The sequence below is a fragment of the Acartia tonsa genome, chromosome 6, assembly GCF_053477335.1.
Source record: "Acartia tonsa isolate MP-2025a chromosome 6, ASM5347733v1, whole genome shotgun sequence".
Classification (NCBI taxonomy): domain Eukaryota; kingdom Metazoa; phylum Arthropoda; class Copepoda; order Calanoida; family Acartiidae; genus Acartia; species Acartia tonsa.
Window position 1 is genome coordinate 31,947,683 of NC_137265.1, and position 18,487 is coordinate 31,966,169.

General features: G+C 31.8%; 1 protein-coding gene across 1 annotated transcript in view; it reads left to right on the plus strand.

Annotated features, from left to right (window-relative positions):
• Positions 1-18,487, plus strand: part of LOC145322409 (A-type potassium channel modulatory protein DPP6-like) — a 107,406-nt gene that overhangs the window by 72,593 nt on the left and 16,326 nt on the right. Inside the window, exons 15-22 of the mRNA XM_080164399.1 lie at positions 155-187; positions 2,774-2,913; positions 3,286-3,442; positions 7,218-7,316; positions 7,874-7,942; positions 8,272-8,357; positions 8,895-9,015; positions 13,228-13,301. Of these exons, the coding sequence (XP_080020525.1) occupies positions 155-187; positions 2,774-2,913; positions 3,286-3,442; positions 7,218-7,316; positions 7,874-7,942; positions 8,272-8,357; positions 8,895-9,015; positions 13,228-13,301 (779 nt within the window). The remainder of the gene's footprint in view (positions 1-154; positions 188-2,773; positions 2,914-3,285; positions 3,443-7,217; positions 7,317-7,873; positions 7,943-8,271; positions 8,358-8,894; positions 9,016-13,227; positions 13,302-18,487) is intronic.

Below are 18,487 nucleotides of genomic sequence, written 5' to 3' on the forward strand. Positions count from 1 at the left end.
TTATAGGAAACGAACCAGAATTAAAACATTTGTATAATATAGTATAATAAAGGTTAACGGCAAAAAAGTTAAAATTACAGTTTTCCTATTCACGGAAAACTTTCTATAATACCATATGATAAATAATCATAATCTAATAGAATTTTTATTTTAGGATTTGAAAGAGATGATTAAAATACACCCACTTAGGAAAATAAACAATCTTAAAACATTTCATTGCAGAGACATAGTTCTAACTAGGCTTTTATAGGATAAGACAATGAATAAAACTGATAAAAATCCTCAATGATAATAAACAATATTAACCATTCTGTAAATTAAAATTATTATTTGAAAAGTTTTAACTTTGCTAGTTTCAGCAAATCAATAAAAATGTAAAAAAAAAGTACCCAACGTTTTCTAGCCAATGAACAAGAGAACTTGATAGAACTTTGGGGACCAGCATGATTAATAATCAATTTCCATCGTTATGACTGTATCCAAGCTTTTGACTTTTAAGTATGTTTCTAAATTAATGCATTTATCAATTTAAATCCTAGCAAAAAATTACATAGAAAGCCTTTTCTTAGAAATTAATATTCTTAATTGGAGAAAATGAACCTAAAGACGAATTAAAAAGTTATAATGAATTTGAATATATGTTACGCTTTGTTTGCGTAAATTAAAAGTTTAAAGAAAAAACACGTTACATAAGCTAAAAAGAATGCAAAAGAACTTTTTAACCAAAATTTTCCTGATTTCAAAGCATAACTTTTTCTTTGAACTTCTTGTTTTCATAGTTGAAAACTATAAAGCTTTAGCTTAGAAAATTATTCTAAAAAATAAAAATTGTTAAAACTTAAGTTGGTAAACTATGTAATGCTATTCTAATAATAGATAATAATTACTGTATCTTATTTTGATACTAGTATGTAAGGTCAGTAAAATATCTTAACACTAACCGAAATCAAATTAAAAGAAATAGCTTAAAACCATCCTACAACAAAAACAATGATTTCCTAAAATAATCTTACTACTTTATATAAAAGGATAAGAACAAAAAATTGCCGTACAAAGTAAAAAAATACTTCAAAATTCAAACTTTTTTTTTAAACTGTATTGTCTCACTTAAAACTGTCCCTTCTCTGGAGTAATAATTTTACATTGAATAATCAAAGAAAATCAAAGTTTTAATTCTATAAATCTTAGACTAAACTTATCCTTGCTTACACCCAAAACCATGTAAATCAGCATAAAAAAAAGTGAAAACTTAAAATGAATATCTCCTAGTAAGATTTTATAAAAATCAAAGCCAAATCCAAATAAAATGTCGATATTAGAATAAAACACTAAAGGGAGAAAGGGTTAAATAACTGTATCTCCCCATCGTAACCACCTTGTGCAACCCTTCTATTGGGTCATCAAAAATCAACCAATAGTGTCGCTTATATTAACACAGTAGACGAAAGAGGTCTTTAAAACGGGAGGTAGTTGTCTGTATGTATATGGTGCATTATTTGCCAAATGTACCACTTTTCTGCACTACCTCTCCGATTTTGTTAATACTCTATATTTTGGTCCGTTGGGTGATTCAAGGATGCTGGATGGCCAAAAAAAAGTTTCAGAGTCCCTGGATGTCTAGATATCTAGCTTTCTATGAAGGTAGGTAACAAAAATTTTAAAAATGCCCATTTTTTCACAGTTTTAAATATTAATTTTTTCATCAATCTTACATCCAACCTATACATTTTATACACCAAAATGATCGTTTATTCATTTAAAAAGCGCACATGATGATATTTTGGCATAATTTTACAGGGTGTCCAACAAAAAGTGTATTATGGATATCTAGCGTAATACCCAAAATACCTGTCCGAAAAAAATAATTTTTTTTGGCTTAAATCCTGTGTTATATCTGTGGGCATATGTGGTATATAATAGTTTGGACCACCCGGGACTATAAGGTTGTCAAATTTCACTTTTGAACACCCTGTAAATGTGATTTTTGTGTCTGTAGAGCTAAAAAATGGTCCAAATTGGCTATTTTTTTCAAATTACTCTAATATGTGTCTTAGTATGTTTGGCCATAGTGTTTTCTGACCAGATCAATATTTTCCTAATTTTTGGACACCCTGTATTTTCAAAAAAAGTGAAAAAAAGATTTTCTATTTTAAGTTCCTTAAAACTGTCATATAGATACAGATTTTGACTAATAACAATAATATTTGCCTATTTTACAAATTTTTACTAGACATCTAGACATCCAGGGACTCTGAAACTTTTTTTGGACATCCAGCATCCTAGAATCACCCAACGGACCAAAATATAGAGTATTAACAAAATCGGAGAGGTAGTGCAAATAGGGGTACATTTGGCAAATAATGCACCATATACATCTATACTATAGATCTGTTATGTCGATAAAACAAATGGAAGTAATTCAAAATTGAATGACTTCGCAACAAACTGCATTTTACAAATCTCTCCGATAGTTTTTAGAAGTCGATTCTAGTTACACATTGCATGGTTTCGAACCCGATACAACATTGCAGAACAAAAATCGACTCTTGCTCTCTCGTTCTATTGTGGTAAGAAACAAAATTATATGTAAATTATTTTTGAATTTAAAAGGTTCTTGATGCAGTATTTAATCCTTTCCTATCTTCTTTTAAAGATCATATTTTACACACCTTTAGATAATTTTAGTATTAAAGAGTGTTTTGTCGAGGTTGCGTGATTACAACAAAAATATTTAAGAATAAAATCTAAGATTGTTTTTTTCGTACTGTACTGCAGCCATGAGAACGGTGTGTACTACCCGCAGCTGGTGTTCATACCTGTCAGCACCAGTCATGTCATCCCGCCCACCCAGCTGACCGGCAAGCAGGCAGAGGTCACCAAGATCTTGGGCTGGGATCATGATACGGGCTTTGTGTAAGTATAATGTTATTATCTATAAGCATATAATCTTTTTTTTAAATTAGGGTAAGTCCTAACGATTACCGATGATTCTCAACTAAAATTACATTCATATATGTATGTGCTTTTATTTTACTAATTGCCATTTGAACTTTCCATCGTTATTTGAGCCAGCTGTGAGCATCACTTTCTAAGAGTACATGAAATCTAGTGCAACATCCAAGTAATAATATATAGATTAATGCAGTGCGTTAATAATATTACATTTTATTGGCGTATTTACTCTTCAACTATGGTACGTATGCTTAAACTACAAACGTCGATCTGTCACGCAATCACTCTAAAAATCTTTTTAAAAACAGACTGAAGATATTATTTATTTTTCAGTTACTACATGGGTACAGCTGAGGGTCAGCCTGGAGAACGGCACCTGTACCGTATGAACGTAAGCTCGCATGTCCGACACGCTGAGCAGCTGACAGACCCTGTTCTTTGTGAATATAACAGGATTCATATGGCTCCAACCTTTACGTCTTACGTACAGGTAAGACTAACCGTTAGAAGTGACATTATAGTGACTAGCGAACACAGAGGCACCCGCATTATTTTTGGGAAAAGGAAAATAATAAGAGGTCGAGGTTTCCATCTTTACATGTAACTCCTGCTGAGCCAATAACGGGTTTGTACTTATTCTGCGGGGCTACCCTGTATCCAATTTTACCTAACCTAACTTCAACTAAAGTAAAACACAAAAATACGAAAAACCACCCCAATCAGACTTTACCTTAAGTTTCAATTTATTTCTTAGAAATAAGATGGTTGATTAGGTTAATTATCTTCATGATTTTGATAAACTTTCAAACTTTGAAGTAATTATTACTGAAGTAAATTTACATCCAATTGCTGCGCTACTCCTAAACCTAATTGTTCCTTTTTCTATTTGTTCAAGAATTTACTACAGCATATTTAACATTTTTAATCAACATAAACATCTTTTTTCTATCCTTAAAAATCGAGGAAATCGAATTTTAAGGTAAATTCCTCTCTTTCTAAGTTTAATTTTTAGATGGATAGAAGATTGACATATCTGTTTTTTCCTCCAGAGAAAATGGAAATTACTATTTTACTTATTTTAAATATTGTTTAATAGGCCGTCAAAAACATCAAAAAATTTAACTAAAATCATTTGCATAAAATATTATAAAATACTTTTTTGTGTTTAATATTAAGAAAAAATTTCTACAAAATTCACTGAACACTAGTGGACATGTATGAGGTATAGCCAACAAGCGAAATAAATCCCAAATAAAATTGTGGGGGCAGATAAAAAGGTTGTGTTTATTATAAGTTTTGCCCCCAAATATAAAAAAAAAATCAGCTGAAATTACCATGTATGTTTTTTCAAATTAATTTCGTTGTTGGTTACAGCTAAGTTATCTATATACCACCTCAACCCCTACTCCCCAACCTTTTGCTTATTTAAATTCCCCTTTTTTTAAATCTACCCTGAAAGCTACGGTGTGAGGGGATCTTGGGCCCAAATATACTTGTACCCAAAGTTTTAGAAACCCAAGTACTTATTATTGCCTTAATGGTTCTGGGCTAGTGAAATCTTGATTGGTTGGCTCTAACTAGCGGAGTCAAAAAATTTCAACCAATAATTTTACTAAAAAGAAGGTAATTTTGTTTTTGATCATTGATTTATACCTTAGATCCCTGGATTTTCTAGAGAATTGAATAAAATATTTTATTGTAATAATCAGGCTATTAGATGCATGATTCAAGGATAAATTGACTTGAAAAATTGAGAAATAAATTAATATTAATAGATTAGTATATGAGGTCAATACCCGCAGATATGGCTTAGTGGGTTAACGTCCACTTATCTGTTGGGGAGGTGTCGGGTTCGAGTCCCCAGACCGCATCAATACTTAAGATGTAAACTAAGTACCTACTGCAGCTCTTTCATGCTTTAGAGATTTGGAGTAAGAGTATTGTAAAGTCATAGGTTTAAAAAAAATAGTCTATCCATACCAGGAATATTTTAAAGCTGTTTTAAAATGGAAAACTCAATTGGTTCATTGGTTAGATATTTTACCGGGAAAAAAAGCAAACAAAAACTCCTTTCTATAATAAAAGGAAACATACGGACAATTAGCTACATAAATCAATATAATTAGAAAGAGTAACCCATAGAGTAGCTTTGGTATTAAATATTATAATAATATTATTAAATAATATCATCTTTTTTATTTATTGTCTTTATTATTGCCCAATAATATTATTTCCTTGGCGATTGATTCTTTTATTTTTCCTTGTAATAAAATGTTAAGCAAGGACACTGCATTTTCTCTTATGATGTATTTGCGGCTACCCCTCTAAGTGGAGTAAGTGGAATGCCTTGACCCATAAACAAGCGCATAAACTCAAAAAACATACACAGTTAAGACTTCCAAACAAAGGTCGTGCAATCAATAGTTGTTGTTACATTACTTTTTCCCCTGGTCAAAAGACATTAAAAGTTAAAGAATGTAAGTACAAGGGCTCGGCAGCCGCGCGTAAGCCGTGTATACACCTCAGTAAAATCTTCATTTCATGATTTTTAAATTCAGCTGGATGTATAAACCTGTTCCTAAACAGACAATCCATCTTTTTGGGGGATTATTACTTTCGCACACAAGCGGTTTTAACCCTTGGCTTATGCACGGCTGAGGCGCGGCTGCCGAGCCCTGGTAAGTACATTAATAGTACAGATATGTAAATGATGTAATGATTAATATTCCAGTCACATTTATCTGATACAGATATTGACATAGTGTCAAGTAGATTGATGTCGAGGTTTTTTTTGGTAGTAGCAAAACTACTCATTGTTTTCTAATGTCCGTACGTTCATTTTCGTGATTTACTTGGCTACTATGTAAGATAGGCTCCTGAACTTTATTGTTCAGTATTCCTTGGATCTACTCAAAAACTTAGATTTTCTGTTCTGTTATGAAAAAATCTTTCCTTGTTTTTTTTTTCAGTTGTTTTTATAAAAACAATTAAAGACAGTTTTTTTATAAAAAGCAATAGATATATTATTACTTGGATCTTACACCAGATTTTCATGTTCTTTAATAAAAAAAAGCTTATAGCGGGCTAAAATAACAATTCCTCTCTTCCAACCCCTTCACCCCATCCCCCCTCCTCCTACTGGATTAACGAACTGCCCCAATAAACGAGTTCCATGTTAGCAAGCTAAATTAACTTAAATTTTTCCCCTGTCATGACATCCACGTATATTCTACATACATTAATATACCCAAGATGTTTGTTTATGGATTTAGTCATCCTTGTTATATACATAGAATACATATTAGATACAGCTTAAGTAAACATGATAAATAAATAAATACGCCAAAAAGTGTCAAGATACATTAATCAAACATTAATCATCTATCAAGTATCTTTACTCATCTTCATGAACAATTCACTTTTTACAAAAATACCAAAGACAAATAAGTATAACATTTGCAGGGAGCTTAGAGGATAAGATCATGGACCATAAATTGATGCACATCCCACATAATGATGAACATATCTATCACTTCTGCAGATTAGAAGTTTTAGTTGAAAAGTTTGGATTCTGCTAATTTGTAGCAAACATTACAGCTGTATTAAAAGTATATGACGTTTTAAGCCAGCGAATGAGGGAGGTTTATTGTAAAACTTTGTGTAGCTTGGTAAACTAAAGTTCAATGTCCCCTCCCTAAATATATATGGGAAAAAAATATCTATACATATTTAATTTATATATAAGATAATTCTAAATTCCCAATACAGACAATAAAAATTAATACAATATTATTATATTATCAATATCTTTCATTAGATTGCCTTATCTGAAGAATGAAATGCTTTATATTAATGTTTATAATTTTGGTAATACTAAACACATTGTTGGAATGCCTGGACCCTAGTGTTTCTTGGACAAATTATCTAAGATTGAATGTTAATAACTCCTAATTTGTTAAAACTCTAAAACCCAAAACTTTGTTGGAATATGTATTTTAATATCAACTTGTATTGCAGGAATGCCTTGGCCTAAGTGTTCCCTGGCAAAATATCTAAGTTTGCAATTTTAAAGCAAAAGAACGTCATCTGGAAGGGGGGGGGGTATCATTTTGGCACTACTAAAATCTTTAAAAATATATAAGATTTTACCTCTCCCCCACACCACATCGGATTCCTCTGCTATTTTTTTCGTTGGGGAGGGATAATACACACAAAACAATCAAAGATTATGGTGAAAGTTCAATTGATATTATCTTGTATTGTAGGAATGCCTTGGCCCAAGTGTTCCCTGGGTGAAGTACATAAGTTTGCCTGATAATATTCCGGTTTTCTTCCTCGACACTAATCAAAAAGTTAGAGATCAGGTAATGAATTTTATATTTAGGACTTTTGAATAAAGGTTATGCTTTCATATAGCTGTTTTTCTCTTATTTAATGTTATTAAAAGGAAGGAGAGGAGAGATTAATATCCGATGGATAAGCACCGGTTCTGAAAAATCATTTATTGTATCCATACATGCAGTACTTTTCAGCTCCTCAGATGCGCTAGGTGGCCCCTTTTCTCCTTTTTAGGGGATGGTCCTTCTTTTTATAGGGTTGCTCTTCATAAGGAGAACAAAAGTTGGGTTTCACCTGGGTTGCCCTTCATACCGAGGACAAAAATTGGGTTTCACTTGGGTAAACCTAACTAATGCATGTATGGTTGTATAGTATTATTCACAATTTTCCACGAATAATATAAAAATTAATTCCAGTTTAGTTGGCACTCTCTTTTTAAGTAATTTTAAAGGCTTACTGCTATTATTAAGATTTATTGTTGGTTTGACTTTCTTAACGCATTTGATAGTCACTTTCAGCTACCCTTTCTTGATCATGCATGTAAACAGAGAGTACGATGGATTTTTCACTTCCATTACTTTAGATCCAATATTCATCAATGCCAAGAGATATGTACACCTCTGTAGAGCTACCTGTCACTTCTCCCGGCCAGGTAAACAAAATTGGTAGATCTCTGTTGGATATCAAAATCTTTTGTATTTTTCTATACCATGTGTAGTAGATTTTTTTAGTCTTTTTGTGAAGAATAATAATCTTTGACAAAAAAGATTTTTCCAAAACATGATTTATTAATATTTTATTGGAGTTTGGGGTGGGGGGTCAGAAATTTTAGAGATAAGGAGATATACACCATGAAAATTTTATGGGTGCCAATGGCAATCTCAATTTTGTGTAGATTTTTAGATGATCATTAATAATTTCCCATCTTTAAAGTCCTTCCTTTCTAAGTTTTTGTTGTTTGACATATTTGTTTCATGGTAGGTTATGCCTCCAGCCAGAGTTCATCTGACACTTCCTCCAGTTCTCAGAGAGTATGAAGATTTTATCTTCCCTCTCATTGTCAATGTGTAAGTTTTGCATTCTTATCAGCAAATGTACTCTACAAGTCTATTGTATAGTCCTGTATGTCTGGCTGTATTAAGTTCACCTTGCCTTTACTCTAATTCTTATGGTTTATGAATATTTTGACTTCAATCTTATTGTTAAGATTCTACATTTTTTACACAGTGTTTCTCTAAAATTTACATTACTTATTTATCATATTTGAATTTTTTATATTTACAATATCACTGATCACTTGATAATTGTTTAAGGTTTAAATCGATTAAAGTTATTGGATTCATGTAAAGAAAACGAAGTAACAGGTTTCTTCATATTTTAACAGTAGCTTTTGATAAATTAAAGTGAGGTTAGTTAAATTTTAATGATTGATACGCAGGGTTACTAAATAGGCCCCGCAGTGTTAGAGCCTCCACAGGGGCTAAAAATTATAAAAAAAAGCTTCTGTGAAAGTACGACGAACCCCGCTACTTAGTTTTCTTTTATTGATTTTTTTTTTTTTTGTTAGAACTAACATTTAGACATATAAAGTTTTCTTTTTCTAGCTATGGTGGACCTGGAACACAAACAGTTGATTCTCAATGGAGTGTTGGTTGGCACACATACTTAGCCAGTAACAGAGACTTCATAGTGGCCAATATTGATGTTAGAGGATCTGGTTATCAGGTATGATAATATTGTATCAATATGGAGTGATGACTAGCACACATACCTAGCTAGTAACAGAGACTTCATAGTGGCCAATATTGATGTTAGAGGATCAGGTTATCAGGTATGATAATATTGTATCAATATGGAGTGTTGGCTAGCCTACATACCTAGCCAGTAACAGAGACTTTATAGTGGCCAATATTGATGTTAGAGGATCAGGTTATCAGGTATGATAATATTGTATCAATATGGAGTGTTGGCTAGCACACATACCTAGCAAGTAACAGAGACTTTATAGTAGCCAATATTGATGTTAGAGGATCAGGTTATCAGGTATGATAATATTGTATCAATATGGAGTGTTGGCTAGCACACATACCCAGCTAGTAACAGAGACTTTATACTGGCCAATATTGATGTTAGAGGATCAGGTTATCAGGTATGATAATATTGTATCAATATGGAGAGTTGGCTAGCACACATACTTAGCCAGTAACAGAGACTTCATAGTGGCCAATATTGATGTTAGAGGATCTGGTTATCAGGTATGATAATATTGTATCAATATGAAGTGATGACTAGCACACATACCTAGCTAGTAACAGAGACTTTATAGTGGCCAATATTGATGTTAAAGGATCTGGTTATCAGGTATGATAATATTGTATCAATATGGAGTGTTGACTAGCACACATACTTAGCTAGTAGCAGAGACTTCATAGTGGCCAATATTGATGTTAGAGGATCAGGTTATCAGGTATGATAATATTGTATCAATATGAAGTGTTGACTAGCACACATACTTAGCTAGTAGCAGAGACTTCATAGTGGCCAATATTGATGTTAGAGGATCAGGTTATCAGGTATGATAATATTGTATCAATATGAAGTGTTGACTAGCACACATACCTAGCTAGTAACAGAGACTTTATAGTGGCCAATATTGATGTTAGAGGATCAGGTTACCAGGTATGATAATATTGTATCAATATGGAGTGTTGGCTAGCACACATACCTAGCAAGTAACAGAGACTTTATAGTGGCCAATATTGATGTTAGAGGATCAGGTTATCAGGTATGATAATATTGTATCAATATGAAGTGTTGACTAGCACACATACTTAGCTAGTAACAGAGACTTTATAGTGGCCAATATTGATGTTAGAGGATCTGGTCACAAGGTATATTGCCGTTATTCTTTAAAACTCTAAAAGTACAATAAAGACAAACAGTACAATTCAGATGCAAAATGGTTATTCAATTGGTTTTATATTTTATGATACTAACTCCCATGAAGGAGTAGGGACGTGTTTTCTGTACTAGATTTCACTTTAATTGAAAAATGTTAAAATAAGTTAAGATTACACATAGGAATAATTAGGTACACAGAATGGTTATTATATACCATTGCATTATATAAATTACTTTAAAATTACTGTATAATTATTCTTTATTGACAGATACCTAACGCTACTTGAAGTAAATTAAGCTAAGTTAATTTATGAAACTAATCCCCTGGAATTAAATTTTGAGTAATTTTTACTTTTCATTTTCTAATCTTTTCAAATTTGATTAGAAATGTTGTTATCTTGTTTTGCTAGTGTTGCATACAGACTAATTTGTCCTTTTAATAACATATGTTCATGTACCTGGCCTTATTTGCAGAATAAGCAAAGATTTACTAATATAAAAATAAATCCTTGTCTTGTACTCCAATTGCATCAGCTTCATCACCCCTCCTCCCTCCCCCCTTAAGTAAACATAAGCGTAATTTTCTATTCTTATGTATTTCTAAATAGAACCGATATGGTCCTCCTTTACAGTGAAGCTTCTTACAGGTCATGGGATGGTTTTAAGCTATTTTATCTTAATAAAAAAAAGTCTGGGTATGGTTTTAGGCTATTTTTCTACCAATCCATATCCCATCTAAAATAGAGCCCCTAGATACTAGGGGCGTAGCTTCTAGTATACTAAAAAGTGTGTTCTTATTGTGTAGTACAGCTGTAGCCGAGTGTTTTTTGAGAATAAATATAAGGACTTCGGAATTAACTATCTGTATACAGAATACTGGGGAAAAAAACTTTATTAGTAGAATATCAAGAATAAGTACATAATAGAAATGATAATTTATTTCTATTAAAATAAGATTCCTAGATGAAATTGTACAAACAATATGTTAAAAAGAATTAAAAGTTAATTAGCTATAGTACATTACTTTTACAATTTTTACTTTTATAAAATTCTTGATTGAATGGCATATACCAGCAACTTTTCCACCAATTATCTTAATCTACATTAAAAAAGCAATTTTGTTTACCTTCATTGGGGGTCTGCATTAATTTATCGTCCATTGTTCTATCCCTTTGTAAGCCTAACTTTATGAATTATGGTTGTTGGTAATAGTAAACATTAGTATAATCCCCAGACTTAAAAAGATTTAAACAAAATACATTAACAGATTAACAAACAAACAAATTGTATTAACAGATTAACTAAATTCAATATGAAATGTTTTTTTTCTGTTAGAATTAAATCATTCAAACTTGAAGCAAAAAGTATTACTCATTGAGTCATTTTAATCGATATATTATTATTTGGAAGTTGCACCATTTTTTGCGGCCAGAGTTCATAGTTCTGTCCCGCGGGGGTGGGGAAAAAATTTTTAAAATTGAAAAAAAAATCCTAAAAGGATATTGCCCTATGATAAAGCGAAACTTGTTGCGGGCTAAAAAACGATACATCTACCCCTTTACCCCACCCCCTCCCCTCCTACTAGATGAACGAAATGAGGTCCATACTAGCAAGCTAAATTGAAGACAAATTTTTCCCTGTCAATATATCCTATAACCATTCTCATATTTGAAGAATTAATACGATTTAAATTCAGTTTTCCTAAATTTACAAAGCATACATTTAACAAATAAAGAAATGGATATATAGTTTAAAATTAAATGAATTATTAGAATTTGTTTTTGGTAGGTATTGTTAAAAAATCACTAAAAATGTTTTTGGAAAGTTTATTTGATTTTTGGGCAATTTTTGAAAGATACTCATTATAATATATTTTAGTTAGATAGTATGTAAAAATGAATAAAATATTACTTTGATCTTACACCGGATTTTCATGCTTTTTAATAAAGTAACGATTTACCCCTTCCACTCCCTTAAATTCATACCCTCCCCTCTTATTTGATTAACGAACTGACAAATAAATTACAGGGAATATATCAACCTAAATTGATGACAATTTTAACCCTGTCATAATATCCACGTATATTTTACATCCATTTACTTAGAGTAAAATTCCAATAAATTATTAAAATTTGTGTGTCAGCCTTTAGTGGCAAATATTTTCACACATGACTGTGTACACAAAATTTAATGTATTTTTGATCCAAGCACCAACATCAAGGATATGACAATGGATGATAAATTTAATATTATCCCCAATTTCATAGTTTACTGATCTGCTGTAGAAAAGTGTTGAGATTGATAAGACTAATTTATAAATTTATTGAGATTTATAAAGTTTTTTTCATTTTTTTTAATGAAAACAATTGGCATAAAAATTAGGTTTTAAGAAATCCAAAATATTTTGTAAAAAAAAACTATTATTTCCATAAGTACTTTTGGAAGTAAAAGTACATGTTATTTAAGTACGTATTCATTGTTTTTTTAAATATCACATACCCTTCATTTTATGTCTTTCATGGATTCATAAAAATTACACTTGCTAAAATAAATTCTTTGGTCCTTTGTTTAAGTTATTTAACTGTGTGCCTTAGTATTTCAGTCATGTGAATGTCAGGAACAACAAACCTATTTAATTTCAGGGATACAGGGGGCTCCACAATCAAGGATAAATTTATTCTTCTGCCTAGTATTCTTGTGTAAAATTCTAAGGGATATAATGGGATCAGACAATAGTCGATAAATAGATGTACATCCCCAATGATGATCCGCAAAAATACCCATTCTGTAGATTGAAAATTAGTTGTTTAAAATTTTCAAAATGATCAAAATTTGATAAAAAGTCCCCAAAGTTCTTAAGCCAAGAAAGCGTTATTATAAATCTTTGGGGACTAGTGAAATAAACAGCCCAATGTCTCCTTCCTCCCTGGAAATTCTACATTTTGTGGTCTATGATTATAAAGAGAACAAAGGGTTGTAGAACGATTAAATTGCCATTGATCTATCCCTATATTACTGATTTAATTTCCTTTTAAGGGATTAAACCTGAAGCACTCAGTAGCCAGGAAGCTTGGCGCGCTGGAGCCACAGGATATCATACACGTTGTCAGGTAGATAGATAAATAGATAAATAGATAGATAGATAGAAAGATAGATAGATAGATAGATAGATAGATAGATAGATAGATAGATAGATAGATAGATAGATAGATAGATAGATAGATAGATAGATAGATAGATAGATAGATAGATAGATAGATAGATAGATAGATTTTACTTAAAGAAACGTTGGAGCTGCTTTATGTTTTATAAACAGGTGCAATATCCATGTTCATTCTTTTGTAATGGAAGCAGTGGCGTGCACAGGTTTAACACAGGGATGCTCGAAGTGCACCCAAAGAAATTTGACACCCTCTTGCGATTTTTTACACTATTTAAACCAAAATCAAGGATGGTGTGTGGTGAGGAGAATTAACTGGGGTGTGTGTTTTGATAAAATTTTCTAAAAAAATCGTCTTTTGGTTAGGGGAATATTCACAAAAACACTATACATATCATGAACAGTGTGGACCACTGAGGGAGCGTATCCATCCCCCACAATTTTTCCAGAAAGGTGGATACACCACCCCCTTCTGCACGCCTCTCAATAGAAGGATTGCATCTTCTTTTCTCATTTTGAAAAGACCTGAAATTAATGAATTCTTTTGTTTTCATTTTAAAACAGAATTGCGTGCTGCAACTCAGGAAAACAGGGATAGGACAATGAATAGTAAATTTAACAATTGGTTTTTTTTTATTTTATGCAAAATTCTTCCTTTGGTGTATTTTTATTATTTGGAGGAAAGCAGAGGGGGTTGATCAATTCTATCTCCATTGCCTTCTCCCTCCATAGTTGCAACAAGGGGGCATATAGGAGGAAAAAAGAGTCAGGGATAGAGGGATAGGGAGATAAAATTAATATGGTGAAAAAGTATAAGAATGGACATAAAAAAATTGTAGTATAGTAGGAAGTAATAAAATAGTTTGGCTATAACGGTAATTAATATTAATGGCAAAGAATTTTAAGTTGTTTAATTTAACATTTTTTTAATGATAATGTTTTTTATGATACTTTTCAGAGCTGGATCTTTAAATCGTTTTTATAGTGCGCTGAATCGGGGCGATTCAGAGGTGATTTGTAGGTGCGCTGGTGGTTAGCCACAGCGCGCCTATAAAACATTGATATTTAAAAGATTTTCGGCGCGGTGTTGTTAAATCGCTTGCGACACTCAATAAAATATCGATCCGCGCCAGTACAATTTTATTACATAAGCCGTGTCAGTAAGGCATTTTATGTAAAATTCCGTGTCAGCATGGTATTTTATATAAAACATTAATATATAATTTATTTTAAAAATAACTATAAAAATGTTTTCACAATAGTTTTGCAATAAAATATTAAAGTAATTAAAAAAAAATATTTATTTATTAAATAAATCACCCCGATTTAAACCGGCAATGCCACTCGGTGAGTGGCGTTGCCGCGCCGGGCCCGCGCCACTGCCCGATTCAAATCGCCCATGCAAATTCGATTTAAAGATTGATATTAATAATTTGATGGTGCGCCAAATGAATCGCCCCGGTTTAAATCACCTATAAACGATTTAAAGATCGAGCTCAGATTCATTTGGCGCACCATCAAATTATTAATATCAATCTTTAAATCGAATTTGCATGGGCGATTTGAATCGGGCAGTGGCGCGGGCCCGGCGCGGCAACGCCACTCACCGAGTGGCATTGCCGGTTTAAATCGGGGTGATTTATTTAATAAATAAATATTTTTTTTTTAATTACTTTAATATTTTATTGCAAAACTATTGTGAAAACATTTTTATAGTTATTTTTAAAATAAATTATATATTAATGTTTTATATAAAATACCATGCTGACACGGAATTTTACATAAAATGCCTTACTGACACGGCTTATGTTATAAAGTTGTACTGGCGCGGATCGATATTTTATTGAGTGTCGCAAGCGATTTAACAACACCGCGCCGAAAATCTTTTAAATATCAATGTTTTATAGGCGCGCTGTGGCTAACCACCAGCGCACCTACAAATCACCTCTGAATCGCCCCGATTCAGCGCACTATAAAAACGATTTAAAGATCCAGCTCAGGTAAAATTAGGCGATGTAGGTAGCATGAAATGCATGAAGAACGTGTATACGACAAACTATAATAAAAAATGATACAACTTGAAAAGAAAGATAAGAAATGGAACAAAGACAAAAGTGCATTTGTAAATTCGAATAAAAATCTATGGACAAGAAATCTTAAAATTAATCTTCTAAAATATCCAGCTATTTATTTTGTTTTAACTCAAAAACCTTTTAAAATTTTTCGTGTTAGCGTATTGATACGTCGGGAGATGGGTATAACAACTGAATAAATTCGAATTAAGACTATAATACAAATTGCAGACAATTAACCCTTTGATTACATTTTTGTATGGAGTTTTAACTGTAAAGGGTTGTTAGTGCAATTGTTTTAGGCTAGTTTATTACTTATTATCTTACTTCTTACAGTCACCCCCAAGGACTGTTGCGACGACCGGACAGTCAAATTATATAGTAGTTACGCTAAACTTTTAAAAACAAAGAATCACTACTCATTTTTGTCCAGGGTTCTAAAGGGATAAGGTAATGGCCGATAAATTGATGTATGATGTACATCTCCAATGATGGTACACAAAATTACCCCTTCTCTAGATTAAAATTAGTTGTTAAAACGTTTGAACACTCAACTTAATAAATGAACCAATCAAAATTCACTAAAGTCCCCAAAGTTGCCAAACCAACGAAAAAGAAAACGTTACTATAAAACTTTGGGAACTAGTGTAATAAACATCCCATTGTCCCCTCTCTCTGACTCATTTTACTAAAGCATTTATCAAAGATTTGAAGGTATTGCCAAACAATGCCTTATTTTGCCAAATTGCCCAACATAAAATTCAACTTTAAATGGACAAATCAATTTAAAAGAAATAAAACTAAAATGGAAAGATAAATGCAGGAAGGTATGGGGCATTGTAATGTAAAGTTTTGGATACTTCATCAAAACTTAATTGGTTGGTTAGAACTAGTAATGTCCAAACTTTTGAACCAATATTATAATCTACCGAAAGTGTGACACACAGACAGACGACCATGAGCACTTATAGTGTAGCTTCGCTAATATTTTTTTTTTAATTTCCCTAAACAGCTAAATTTATAATCCAGTTAAACTTTTTAATTGCCTAAAATTTTGCTTCTTCAAAATATTGTTATCAAAAATGCATGATTATATACTTGTACATTTTATGTCCGTCTGTTCTATCCAAAATATCATTACCTTATATTGGACAATCCATATGAAATATCTAATTGTTAATTTCCTGTTAAAGACATGATAGCTGACGAATTCTATAAAAAAATAATTTACAAGCCGTTTTAAAAAGTCAATGACAGTTGATTTCCTTTGAGAGTTACATGGAATATTAATTGCCATGATAAATTTGATTTTTATTCTAAAGAGAATTCTATTTTGATGTGATTCTGAAAATGAAATATTTTTGTTTTGATACTGTATGCAATTGTGGTTGAAATTTTGGTAGTTTCCCCTAAACAATGATTAAACCCCATAGAATTCCCCCCTCCACCCCGTCATTTTATTTCTTTTTTCTGCGGAAATAAACCTGTATGAGATGATACTTTTAGAGAAGGTTAAGTTAATGAAACTGAATATCAGAGCTCACAGGGGCTTGAAATGAAAACAGTAAAAGTGTCTGACTATGACGTCAGAAAAAATTAACAATTAACTAATGAGAGGCCGCTTTATATTTTACCATTGTGAATACTGGCTTCTCATTGGTTAATTGTTAATTTTTTCTGACGTCATAGTCAGACACTTTTACTGTTTTCGCTTGAAATAGGTTTTCCAGTATGGCTTCGAAACCGATTAATATCCGCTGGATTAGAACCGGTTTTTTAGCCATCATGTATAGCATCGTATTACAATATTCTACGAATGATAAAACAAAAATTATAAAATTTGAACCAGTTTTGTTAGGTGGGACTTCGGCCCCTTGGGGCTAACAAAATGGTTTTAATATTATACTTTTTTATTTTATTATCATAATACAATGCGATTAATAATTATTTAGATTTTTAAAAATTAGTGATTGAGGGGGGTTGTGTTGGCTCCACTATTTATTGCAGGGAAATTACTGAATTTTCTATATGAATGTGACTGAATGACACATTTCTTGATTTATTTCTGTCATAAAATATAAAGTTTTATTTCAGGATACATTTTCACATACATTTTTGCATTGGAAATATTGCATTTTATTTGTGGTACTTTTGAAAATGTGAAGCTTTTCAAAATTTAGGGTCAGTCCGTCCGTTTGTCTATAATTGTTCTTTAATTTACAGATGTAAGGCAAATTTGAGAAAGTCTAACTCTACAGACATCATCTGAAAGTTTGTAAGTTTAACTTTTTACAAAAAAAACCTACAATAATTATGTTATTTGCTTTAGTTCTGGAATATTGATTCATAGGACCATTAGGTAGAGTGTTTTAATCGAAGAATCTGTATAATGAAGTTTAAAAATGTAAGAATGTCCAAAATTAGCACCCTGTGTTTTAGTTATTTGGGATAGATTTATATTTCAGTGTTTTTTGTTTGTTTGATCTTCTTATTTGTTAAGCTACGCTCTTATAGATGTTTCCATTCTTGTTAAAGATAAATCTTTAGGTAGGTGGTTTTGTTTGGTAATAAATTGCATAGGATTGCATATATTTGACATAATAACCATTATTATGTTAAATTGGGTTAAGTAGGGTTATTTAATTTTATCCTACTCTACCATGGTGGATAAATGGATTTATTATTACATGGATCTTAAGCCAGATTATCATGTACTCTAATAAAGTTAAACTTGTAGCTGGCTAAAATAAAGATATCCCCCCCAGTTTCCCCTTTTACCCCATCCTCTCCCATCCTGCCGGATATACGAACTAGCCAAGATTGGAAAGGGGAAAAATCAACCTAAATTGACGAAACTTTTACCTTGTCATAATATCCACGTATATTCTAAATCGATTTTTAAAACGAAGCTTTTCTATAATTAGGGTCGGTCTGAGACGGATAGCTTTTATTCGTTAATTTGGGCATGTTAGAATTGTCCTATCGATTTCAAACTTTGCATAGTGATATCTTTAGTAGTTAGGTACGATTTAGAAAGCAAAGCAACTCTATAATCATTACCAGA